Here is a 13,113-nt window from a genome sequence, read left to right as displayed (position 1 = left end):
AAAAAAAATGAGGCGGGTGAACAGTAAAAACGCTCACTGAAAATTGCATTTCCTGCCGGACAGATTTTACGAAAATGGGCATAACTTCTTCGTACGAACTCCGAATGAGGTGAAACGAAGTGCGTTAGGTAGATAACTCAAAGGGCTTTACATGGATATGTTATGGGCCACCCAATTATTTGTGTGTTAGGAGATATGACCCTCCAAAATAGACCCTCGGAAAAGGCTTCACTTGGAAATTTCGGATTTTGATACGGTTGCTCTAAAATTTGGGTTAGACCCATTTCCCACTCAATTTGACCCCCTAAACAAGAATATGAAGTTGGATTTTTGAAAAACGAAACGGATTTTTTTTGATATAGCTAAACAAGTTTTCGGTAACTTCCGAAGCACATTTTTAAGAACCTTTTGGGTCATTTCACCAACCATGGGTTGGGATCATCCCAAGGGAGTGGTTTTGAGAATTTATAGAAAAATAAAATTTCGTTCCATCTAGTGGTAGCTAAAGACATTAAGGAGTTAAAACATTGTAAATTAAGGGGGTGACATGAAAGTGTCAGATATCAAATTGGGGGTTTTAACACAAGTAAGCAAAAAAATGCAAGATTAACAAGAAAATCTAACAATGAGAGGGGGATTCTTGGGATGTGATCGGAATACGGGTTAATCTAAAGTATTGGGTACATGCTTTCGATAGAAAATTTATAGAGTAATAGTGACTAGGCTAAGCTTTATGTGGAAATAAGTTCTCACTCGAGAAACTTACCTCGTTTCAAATGGGTTCCTCTCGGACACCCACTTGCCGCGTGAAGACCAACCTACGCCTTAACCCACTCACTCTCTCAAGCTGAGTGTTAGGATATGTGACTAGGGCTCATCCTCCGGGCTTAGCCTTATATCGACTCACTCCTTAGGCCATCAATCTAGTGGTCTTGGATTCGCGACTTCTCTCTCGATCAATCCAAAAACACATGCTTGAACTTGTATTTGTAACTACAAATCCATTAGATTCAACCACAACTACTAGACGAAATCACCATTAAACTACATTTAAACTATCAACAAGCAAGACCCAACAATTATCTTAACCCATATTCGCTATATCACACCCCAAGAATTGGGGTTTTTAGCCACACATTAAGAGATATAAATTTATACCTAAATGAGCATGCATTCAAATGGGTATGAAGATATAAGTCTTGTTACAGGCCAAGAATGAAGAATCCAAGGGACCCAAGTCCAAATCCTTGGAGATGAAACCCTTTTGTTCTTCAAGTCTTCAAAACCCTCTTAAGCTTAGAGCAAAAATATCAAAAGAAGTACTATTCTATAAGAAAATTATATTAATTGTTCGACCCTTAAAACTACAACTCTAACTAGTATTTATAGCTTCCACAGATTTGTGTTGCAACGGATCATTCGGCGTTGTTAGTGGAAATCGCCGATCAACTCGGCGATTTGCCCTTTGGTGTAGTTCATCGCCGTCTTGCACCAGCCTTCAGCATCGTTGTGCTCTGGGTCATTGGGAGACATGGTACTGCTTCACAGAACTATTTGGCGATGCGCCGACTACTTTCTTTTTCCTCCGACTTGATCATTTCCTTCATGGCTCAGCACACTGGAACAAAAGGTATCGTAAGACCCTTAGGCGACTCACCAAGTGGACTTGGCGATCCTCAATCCTCCATTTCTTCGTTCCTTTCAGCCTTTTCGTTCCTTTTTGCAACGTAGTGTCCATGCTTTCCTTCAAATATCAAATACCTAAAACTTAAGGGTTTTCATCAAATATTGAGACGAAATAAGCATTTGAGGACACAATTTCTATTAAAATATAGCCCTAAATGAGTCCAAGTCCAATTTGTGGACTCATCAGTTCTCAGTAAATTAATAATCTCTTTATGATAATATTTTGCTCCAGTTCCAACTTGTGCCAATGAAAAGAATTACTCATTACAATAGGATAATAAGATAAAATATTTTCAGAAGACTCTTATATAAATATATGGTCCCATTAATATTATAAATTAATAATTCTATAAAAGCAAAAATATATCTAAGACAATTTAGTGAAATATGATTTAATTGTGTTTTGGTTTTTGTTAAAATTTAATTTTAGTTGAAGTTCATCTTCAACTTATCTTATTGCATCCAAAAATTCTGGTGTTGTCTTTTCAAACTGCACCATAAAATTGTGATGAACTCTAGATGAGATAAGTGCTTCCTTATGGATAAATGGTTCGATAGGTATTGTATCACCTTCAACTACATCATCAACTTAATGTTTTCCTATGGTATCAATAATTTCTTCTAAGAATTGGACCTCTGAACATGTATCATTTTTACCTAAGTAATGCAATAAATTTTTAATGTCCATTTTATTGCGATAACCAAGATCATTAATCATAACCTCATGTTTATGAATGATATTTTCACAAGTGGGATCATTCAACTTCTATGAAATTTAATCCCCCAAATTAATTATGCAATATTGAAAATAATTTGCTATTATCTCGAATTGTTGAACATTTGTAGTCCAAACCGGGATTGAAAAATTGATGCATCGAAAAAATTAATCTTTGTTGGATTAGTTTTTCATCCAAACTTAGATTGCAAAATGGATAGCATCCAAACATTATTCATTGTACTTTATGTATAAAAAAATTATTTTTTATGTTAATTTCATAAATATGATACATAAACTAGTAAGATACAATAATTTTGATATAATCAAAATTAACCTTCATAAATCTCAGAAAATTTCAATTTATCGATTAAGTAATACCTCTAAAAAATAATAATTATTCATGATCTCACTTATATTAATTTAGTGAGATTTCACCGTATGTACTTTGTATTTCACTGTATGGACATTTGCATCACCCATTTTCCTTTTAACAATCTCTATCATTCTTCTTGATACGAAATTTCATTGCAATCTTTTTAGTAACTAGATAATAAAGTTTTTGTCTTTTACACATTACACTCTTTCTAAGTTTCATTTAAATTTGTTGATAAATATATTCTTTCGTTTTGGTACACAAGAATATTAATTTTTTATTATACATGTGTTTATAACATGTAAATAAGATCTAGTTGTTAAATACCAATATACATGTATAACAATACTTCAGTATAACAATCATGAAATTTTCTTTAAAATTATGTCGCTATAGCAAAGTTTCATTTTACATATTGCTTCCCCGAAATTTATAACCTTTTGTTAGAAATTAAATATATGAATTTTTAATTCTAAATGATCATAACCCGTCACTAAACTTATTTGTATCTTTTATTTTAATACCTTATTCAAAACTTATTCCTATTAACCATTTATACTATTTCAAAAGTATACCTTTTAGACATTTTTTTTCATAATTAGCTAGAAAAATAAAGTGTCCAAAACAATCACCCATAATATAACAAAGTGACGAATTAATGGACATGTGGCATCTTTAGCTTAAAAATAATAATAATAAATGAATTATCAGAAGAAAAGAAAGAAAGAAGAATTGTGTTTTTAGCAAAATGAATTTTTTTAACATTATTGTCATGAACTAGCCCATCGGCCTGTGCTGACACTTACTCTAACACATAGTTAGGAGAACTCTTACCCCCAAACTAGGACATTAAATTTAGAAGCTAACACCCTATTTAAATATAAAAATACTCAACTTGGTTAAAATAAAATCCCTTTTTAAAGAAATACGCGGAACCCTCCCCCAAGGAACTTGTTTAAATAGGTACAAGAGTTTCTAAGAGAGTACGAAATTCAGTAAAGTAATACGACACAACTCACACCATAAAGAAATAGGAGTAGAAGCGGTTGGAGATCATCTACATCTGAACCTAAAAAACATCACTGATCCTACAACTTAGACTATGCCAAGAGACATAAGAAGAGTAGGATTAGTAAAAAATATGTATTGATAGGTATTATCGACCGATCCGAATCTACCATATAATATCATACAAATAATCAAAGAAACATGAAACTTTCTACCTATTCTAACAAGATTTGTAAATCCTTGTAGTAGGTGTGATACCCAATCCATCAGTTAATATTTACTGATGAGTTGTAGATTTGCACTCATTTGAGGTCTATTTAGCTCAATAAATAGTATACTCCATGCCTAATTTATCCTATTATGGTAAAATATTGATGATTTGAAACTATGATGGTAAATAGATAAGGCAAGGACTAATGTTTTAAAGAATGGCCAAAAATGCAAAATGAAGTGCAAACTATACATTGTTGATCGCCAATTGAGAAAGGAGGATTGCCAAGTAAGTACGACCTAATCCAAAATGACAGTGCATAACACTTGTGTTCATTGAATAAGGTTGGTAAATGCCATTGGTGAAGGAAATGCGTCGAACGGAAAGGCGACCTTGCTGATTGTCACAGAAAAATGACAGCGTAAAAATAGATAAAATGCTCAAAAGGCGAACCAAGGCGGTACACAGTTATTCAATGAATATGAAAGGCTGGCTCAAACGAGTTTACTGACTGAGGTTCAAACACCAAAAGCCTAGAGCATGAAAAATGAGTTGAAGAGCTAAAGGCGACACAACGAACGAGCTTGGTGAGGTCGACTAATTTTGCCAAATGAGACGCACATTGGGTTTTGGGTAAAATTTTGAGAAATTATAAATAGTCCAATGGAGATAGAAAATAGAGGATTCTAAAGTCTAAAAATTAGTTCTAAAATAGATTTTTGGAGAGAGAAAATATGACCCTTGTGAAAAACACTTTCTAGCTTTTGGGGATTTACAACTTTGCTCCTGAATTTGATAAATTGAAGTTGAAATCAAAGTGGGTATACTTGTAATTTCTTAACTTCGTGTTACGCATGGCTACTATGGAAGGTATACTTTCTTTATCTTTTGTGATGGGTGGCTAAAATGCCAAGATCTAGGGGTGCAATTATGGGTTTCTATGTTGATTTAATATAGCGGGTATTGTGTTATGCTCTGTTTTGTTGTTGTTCCAACATGAATTTGGGCTAATTAGCATGGGTTTAATTTATGGGATAATGTTGCAAACTTAATTCGTACTTCCGATCTGCGGTTGATGTTCAAAAAAGAGTAATTAGTGTGGGTAATTAGTCCAATACTAGCTATTTGGGTTTGATATTTGTAACTTGCTTGAAAATAGAGGTTATGAGTTTGATCTATTGGACCTATTTCTACATCAAAAGAGAGAATACAGTAAGGTATTGAGTTGTTTAGTTTGACATTTAGATGGGATGAAAAGGAGATTCTATGCATTGATTTTATGATATCGAAAGATGATTAGCGTCAATGAAGATGACCTAGCATATTCATAAATGTTCATCATTATAGAGCATCACAATTACCCTCTGAGACATTAATTTTTAATCCTCGCACCCCTAGTGTAACACCCTAGAACTAGTAGGCTAAACTAAAGCTACGATTGAGGGTTAGAGTCATGGATGTTGCCTAGGGCCAAGGGTAAAGGGGCAAGGGCCAATGCTGCCCAAGCCTTGCAAGGAATTTCCCCAAGACAATGAGGGCCTTCACGACCAGTGGTGGTCGCCACGAGTCGTGGTGCCACTCGTGGAGGTGGAGGCAGTAGTCTCCTTAAGGCTGCCTCAAAATTGGCCCCTCCACACGAGCCACTTCACTGGTTGTGAAGCCTTAGACGACTCATTGGAGTGGCCTTGATCATGCCTTCTTGGTTGAGGGTTGATGGAGAAGTGGCTTAGCCACTACCTCAAGGTCAACGAGAGGGACCACGGCTCGTGGAGCTCTTGCGGGATTGCCTTAGGCTTGTGGGTTAAGGGTACATGTTGCCTAAGCCATTGCCTCAAGTCCATGGAGCAGACCATGGCTCGTGGAGCCCATTATGGCACCTGGGAAGCTCAATTAAAGTGACGGGTGTTTTTGGTTTTTCCGGTTTAAGTCTTATTAAGTTAAGTCATTTTGACTTGGGTTTATACACCTATAAAAGTCATTTTAATTCAAAATACATCTATTCACCCCATTATTTCCAAAACCCCAACTCAAATCCCAAAAGTTCATCTTCTCTAAAAAATTGTCTCTCTATAACTTCAAGGAAGAAGGAAACGAAGGAAGTTGGAGCTAGAGTTCAAGGAACAAGTTTTTATACTCAATTGCATTTGATTCCATTGCTAAGGTAGGGTAGTTCTTCATCCATGGAGTCCCTTCAAAACCCCAATTTCAAAGATTGAAATTCCCCAAAAGCTAGCGTTTGTCTCCAAGTCATGAGTTCCTTTTAAAAACTATTCCAATGTTTATATTACATTATATTATTATCGAATTAATGATTTAATATGGTTTTTATGTTGAAATGGCCAAGAACCCATGAAGCCCCCATATTACGCAATTATGATCTTGTGATGTGGGTGAATTGATGAAAGAAGGATATTATGAGATTATGCTTGTAGTAATTGAGCTATTTGAATTATGTTGTCATCCCTGTCTAATAGATTAATTCTAGATATGAACATGGATTATGATCTATGTTCCTTGAAGGGCAAAGTATGATAATTATGTATGAGTATGAGGTTTATATATATGCTTTAAGAACACTTTGAGAGTAAAGTCAATATGATTATGATCTAGTTGTTATGTTATTGGAAGTTTATCCTCATGTACACACCTGTGTATGAATTGATATGATGTGAAAGGTTTTCTCACAATATGATGATTCTAAGGTTGAAAGGTTATTCTCACCTATAAAATCTATGAGCTATAGTATGAATGATGTTGGATTGAGTGGCAAGACATTCTTCCATGAATATAAACTTAAGTCAAGACTTAATATGAAATACATAGGAATTAATGCTTAGCATCGAGTTGATATGAATACGAGATGCAAGCTTATAAGATAGTTGAATCTGACTTCCCAATGAAAGCTTTTACACTAGTTGAGTCCAACTTTCCAAATGGGTTCCTTCTACCTTAGTTGAGTTCGGGTTCCCAAAGTATGCATCTCAAGAGATGGAAACTTTCTACCTTAGTTTAGTCCGAATTTCTAGTAACAATCTCCTTATCCCATAAACTATATACCTACATAGTGATAACAGCAAGGTTAAGGGAGATCACAAATAGAGAATTAAATATTAGAATGCGGAAGCACAAAGAAAAGAAACAAAAAAACTAAATAAAGATATGGGAAATTCGAAGGAAAGATCCACGAATTTCCAAAGATTAGATGTTCTAAGGCCTTGAAAAGATCCAAGTAACAACGTATAGATTTATGGAAGAAATCTAACGCCTTTACTTGAGAAAACGAATCAAAACGATAGATTCGGATCTTGACCGCTTTATGAGTAACTAAAGACAATAATTAGTATGTAGAAACTAATCACCTTCTAAAGAATACCAAAAAGAAACCAAAGATATCACAAGAAGAAGTTACTTTATACCTTAAACTATGAAACTAGTAAAGGTTTAAAGATAAATTCTCAAAGAACAAGTCACAAAGGTTCAAAGAACTCTCTCAAATATTATTAATATCAATCTAAATTGTCTTTAATGAATGAAAAGGACTCCTATATATAGGAGAAGGGAAAAACGTCCAAGAAGCCAAACCCTAAAAAAACAATTACAAGGAATCCTACTCTAGAAAGGAAATAAAGTAATCTAACTAGGAACAAATTTAGTACTTCTAGGAAAGCATTAAATGGTACTTAGGAGACCATAAATAGACTAAGGAAAATATTAATAACCTATATATAAATAAATAAATAAGGTAAATCCCAACTAGGAAAAGAATCTTGACAATCTTGGAAAGTTTGACTAGTCTTCTCTCAAAACTTGGGCAGAAAGCAACTCTTGTTGTGGCTGATTCTTGGACTCTTCTTGACCTTTTTTGCACGAAATTGGACCTTAAAATTCCTCATCTTGGGCTTGAATTTGGGCCACCAAATAATTGTAGCATTTGGACAATTCCTCTCCCTTGGGCTTGAGCTCTTCTTCCCCAATAAGAAACCTTTGGATCAGCGATTGAAGCCCATTGAGCTTATCATTGAACTCCTTGGTTTGAGATCTTGTTATGGGCCTCCTTGGAGTTTCTAAAGCGTCATCCTTGTCCTTCAATGGAGTAGAGCTTCCTTGGATGCTATCATTCCCCTCTTCTTGAAGAGAATTCGTCCTCGAATTCAAATCTGCATCAAAATGGGAAAGATCAGAAACATTAAAAGTAGCACTAACTTGGAACTCACCAGGAAGATCAAGTTTATAAGCATTGTCTCCAATCCTTTCAAGGACTTTGTATGGCCCACTTCCTCTAGGATCTAGTTTGGTCTTTCTTTTGGAAGGAAATCTTTCCTTTCGCATATGCACCCAAACCAAGTCACCAGGTTTAAAAACAACATATTTTCTGCCCTTATTCCTTCGCAATGCAACTTCCTTGTTCTTCTTTTCAATTGCAAGCCTTGTTTGTTCATGAATTTTCTTCATCATATCAGCCTTCTTCTTACCATCAAGATTAGCAAAATCATTAGTAGGCAAAGGCAATAAATCAAGGGGGGTAAGGGGGTTGAATCCATATACAACTTCAAAAGGAGTCTTACCAGTAGAAGAATGGAAGGTCCTATTATAAGCAAATTCTACAATAGGTAAGTAATCTTCCCAAGAAGTCAACTTTCCTTTCAAAATAGCCCTCAACATGTTCCCTAAAGTTCTATTAACCACTTCCGTTTGCCCGTCCGTTTGTGGGTGACAAGATGTAGAAAATAGCAATTTAGTTCCCAACTTTCCCCAAAGAATTCTCCAAAAGTGACTTAAGAACTTGGCATCCCTATCACTAACAATAGTTCTAGGTATTCCATGCAATTTAACCACTTCCTTTACAAACAAGTCAGCCACATGAGATGCATCATTAGTCTTTTTACATGGGATAAAACGAGCCATTTTAGAAAATCTATCTACTACCACAAATATACTATCCTTACCATACTTAGTCCTTGGCAGCCCCAATATGAAATCCATAGAAATATCAATCCAAGGGGAATTAGAAACAGGTAAAGGAGTATAAAGACCATGCGGCAATGTTCTAGACTTAGCCTGTTTACATTCAAGACAATAAGAACACACTTTTTCAACATCCTTTCTCATGCTAGGCCAATAAAAATGTTCAGAAAGTATTTCCAGTGTTTTGGGTACACCAAAATGTCCCATTAGCCCTCCACAATGTGCTTCCCTAACAAATAGTTCACGCAACGAGCAGTTAGGAACACATAATTTATTTTCCTTGAATAGAAATTCATCTTGAAGATTAAATTTCTCAAAAGGACCTAACTTACATTCAGCAAAAATCTCACCAAAATCAGAATCATTAGCATAGAGGAACTTGATTTGGTCAAAACCCAATAACTTTGAAGTAAGAGTAGAGATCAAAACATACCTTCTTGAGAGTGCATCAGCAACCACATTCTCCTTTCCTTGTTTGTAAGCAATTACATAAGGAAAAGTTTCAATAAACTCTACCCATTTAGCATGCCTACGACTAAGTTTACCTTGGCTCTTCAAGTATTTTAATGACTCATGATCAGTCTTGACCACAAATTCTCGAGGCCACAAGTAGTGCTGCCATGTAGCTAACGCCCTCACCAAGGCATATAGCTCCTTATCATAAGTTGAGTAGTTCAATGTTGCTCCACTTAGCTTTTCACTAAAGTAGGCAATTGGCTTGGAGTCTTGCATCAAAACTGCACCTATGCCCTTACCAGAGGCATCACACTCAACTTCAAAAGACTTAGAAAAATCAGGCAATTGCAAAAGAGGAGCAGAACACAATTTATCCTTCAGCAAGTTAAATGCATCATCTTGTTCCTTTCCCCATGTAAAAACCTTATCTTTTTTAATAACTTCAGTTAAAGGAGCAGCAATGGTGCTAAAGTCTCGCACAAACCTCCTATAAAAACTAGCAAGTCCATGAAAACTCCTAACTTCAGTTACACTATTAGGTTTAGGCCATTCTTTTATTGCCTTGATTTTCTCATCATCTACTTCAACTCCCTTAGAACTGACCACAAAACCTAAGAAAACCACACGATCCACACAGAAAGTACACTTTTTGAGATTAGCAAATAAGCGCTGATTTCTAAGAACTTCAAAAACTTGTTTTAAGTGCTCTAGGTGTTCATCCAGATTTTGAGAAAAGATCAAGATGTCATCAAAATACACCACAATAAATTTTCCATGGAAATCTTTAAAAACATGATTCATTAGTCTCATAAAAGTGCTTGGTGCATTAGTCAAGCCAAAGGGCATAACTAACCACTCATAAAGTCCATATTTGGTCTTAAAAGCAGTTTTCCATTCATCTCCAGGATTCATACGAATCTGATGGTAACCACTCTTTAGATCAATTTTAGAAAAGATTTTGGAACCATACAGTTGGTCCAACATGTCATCAAGACGAGGGATAGGATGGCGATACTTTACCGTTATCTTGTTGATGGCTCGACAATCTACACACATCCTCCATGTTCCATCCTTTTTGGGGACCAATAGGACTGGAACAGAGCATGGGCTCATACTCTCTCGAACAAATCCCTTTTCAAGCAATTCTTCAACTTGCCTTTGTAATTCTTTGGTCTCTTCAGGATTGCTCCTATAGGCAGGCCTATTAGGAAGTTGAGACCCAGGCACAAAGTCTATTTGGTGCTCAATCCCTCTCAAAGGTGGCAATCCCTTTGGAGTGTCATCAGGAAAAACATCTTCAAAATTCTGCAAAAGAGAAGAAACACTATTTGGCAAAGAAGGAGTTAGTTGTTCAAAATTAATCAATACTTCTTTGTAAGTAAGTAGTATTATGGGCAGTCCCTCTCTCCTAGCATTCAAACACTCTTTGGCTTTTATATAAAGGCTCTCATTTTTCTTTTCCTTAGCCTCTTTCCTCTCACCAAAACATTTTATTTTTTTACTCACACCCTCTTTTACCTCTTTACTTAGATCGCTGCCCTCTCTCTCTTTCTCTCGGCCATCTCTCTTTTTTTCTATCTCTTGGCCTTTTTCTTTTCCCTCAAGCTCACTTTTTACCTCTCCCTTTTGTTTTCCCATTGTTTCCCTCAATCGTTTTTGATCTTCAAACACTTGAGAAGGAGATAATGGTGCAAGAGTATACTTCTTACCATTATGCAGAAGACTATACCTATTCTTTCTCCCATGATGAGTAGTATCCCTATCATACTGCCAAGGTCGGCCAAGTAAAACATGACATGCTTGCATTGGAACTACATCACAAAGAATCTCATCTTCATACCTACCAACATTGAATGAAATCATGCATTGTTTGTTTACTTTTACTTCTCCACAATCATTCAACCATTGGAGCCTATATGGGGTAGAGCGCTTCATGCATGCAATTCCTAGTTTATCCACCAAGTATGAACTCACCACATTTGCACAACTTCCCCCATCAATAATCATAGAATAAGTCTTCCCTTTTATCCCACACCTAGTATGAAACAAATTCTCTCTCTGCCCTTCATCAACACTACCCAAATTGATAGTCATAATTCTCCTAACCACCCCAATTATACCATCATTAGGCAGTTCCAAATCATCTTCCTCACTTACACCTTCTCCCTCTTCTTCTTCCCCCTCACTTTTTTCACTCTCATATTCTCCATTCTCTCTAAGTAGGATGTTTCTTCTACTTGGACATTCATGCATCATATGCCCCCTTCCATGACATTTGTGACATTGAATAGAACTTGAAGGTTTAGAAGATTTAGGATTAAAGGTTTTACCTCCCTCCTCAACCTTACCTTTACCTCTATCATCTTGAGGTTTGGAAGGAGCTTTCCCCTCTTGAGTTGACCATGGCTTCTTAGAGATAGTGTTTGGTCGACTTCTCCATGAGTTATTTTGCTGCTTTTTCTCAATTTGTTTTTCAACTTTTACAGACAAATCAACTAACTCATCTAAAGTTACATATTGTTGTATCTCTACTACATTAGCTATTTCTGTATTTAAACCATTTAAAAATCTAGCTATTGTAGCCTCTTCTTCCTCCATGCAGTTAGCTTGGATCATAGCCATATCCATGCTTTTGAAGTACTCATCCACCGACATGGAGCCTTGCTTCAAGCGTTGAAGGCGAGATTGTAGATCTCTTTGGAAGTATGATGGAATAAATCGCTTCCTCATTACCCTCTTCATCTCTGCCCACGTAGCAATAGGTGGTAGCTCCTCTTGCAATCTGTCCCTAGCAAGCTTTTTCCACCAAGAAGCAGCATAATCAGAAAACTCAACAACAGCAAGTTTAACTTTCTTACCCTCAGAGTAGTTATGGCAATCAAAGATGGCTTCAACTCGTCTCTCCCAATCAAGGTACAAGTCTGGATCCCTTGTCCCCTTGAAAGATGGCATCTTCATCTTTATACTATTTATATTATCATCTTCTACTCTACCTCTTTGTCCCCTCCTATCTCTTCTTTCTAGATTAAATTCAACATCAAAATCATCATTATCATATTCAGGATTTACAAAAGGGATATGGGGTACATTCCTTCTAACTTGGGGTCTAACATTATTTGGGGGTACAACATTATTCTCCCTCCTAATTGCAGCTATGGTGTCATTCTGCTCGATAATCATATCCCTCATCTCTTGAAATTGAAGGGTCCATCTCTCAAATTGTTGGTGCATAGCTTGAAGGGTGAAGTCGTTCCTTCCTTTGACCTCAGCTTCTAAACGAGCCCTTTCCTCATCACCACCTGAATTAGACATCTAAAAAAAAGAATAAATGATTAAGTATCACACTTTTAATATGGCTTTTACCCTCTTTTAAACTCACCCACACTTGCCTTTTTCCACTCAAAATAACCTTTGAACGAGAATACTTTGTAGATTTATAATTAAACCAAAACGTGTATCAAGTTCGTAGTAATAAAGTATGGAATCTTGGGGTACAAAAAGAAAGTAAAGAACTAGTCCTAGAACAAGTAGGATTTAGTTGAAACAAAACACGAATAAAAAGGAACTTATTTTAGAATTATAAGAACAAGAAAAAAAAAATTCCTCTTATTCTTAAAGGTCTAGAATCCCCTCTTCTTGCAACCTTCTTTCTTGGAAACAAATTAATGCAAAACTTGGAGAGCAAGTAATAAGATT

General features: G+C 35.8%; 1 protein-coding gene across 1 annotated transcript; it reads right to left on the bottom strand.

Moving 5' to 3' along the window:
- Positions 1-8,147: 8,147 nt before the first annotated feature.
- Positions 8,148-12,648, bottom strand: LOC125859065 (uncharacterized). The gene is made up of 6 exons (XM_049538802.1): positions 11,177-12,648; positions 10,470-10,726; positions 9,391-10,028; positions 8,495-9,273; positions 8,200-8,341; positions 8,148-8,153 (listed from the first exon to the last, which is right to left on the bottom strand). Exons 1-6 carry the CDS (start codon positions 12,646-12,648, stop codon positions 8,148-8,150), a joined length of 3,294 nt encoding a protein of 1,097 aa, XP_049394759.1.
- Positions 12,649-13,113: the final 465 nt, after the last annotated feature.

The sequence above is a fragment of the Solanum stenotomum genome, chromosome 3, assembly GCF_019186545.1.
Source record: "Solanum stenotomum isolate F172 chromosome 3, ASM1918654v1, whole genome shotgun sequence".
Lineage (NCBI taxonomy): Eukaryota > Viridiplantae > Streptophyta > Magnoliopsida > Solanales > Solanaceae > Solanum > Solanum stenotomum.
Note: the sequence above shows the minus strand (reverse complement) of the source record. Positions and strands in the feature narration are given on the sequence as shown.

Excerpts from the sequence above, each read along its gene's own strand:
- LOC125859065 (XM_049538802.1), bottom strand. The coding sequence starts at position 12,648 with ATGCACCAACAATTTGAGAGATGGACCCTTCAATTTCAAGAGATGAGG. Across the intron at positions 10,727-11,176 it reads CGACCTTGGCAGTATGATAG|GCAGAATTTTGAAGATGTTT; the intron begins GGATACTACTCA and ends TTCTTCTCTTTT. Across the intron at positions 8,342-8,494 it reads CTTGATTTATTGCCTTTGCC|CTTGGTTTGGGTGCATATGC; the intron begins TACTAATGATTT and ends TAAACCTGGTGA.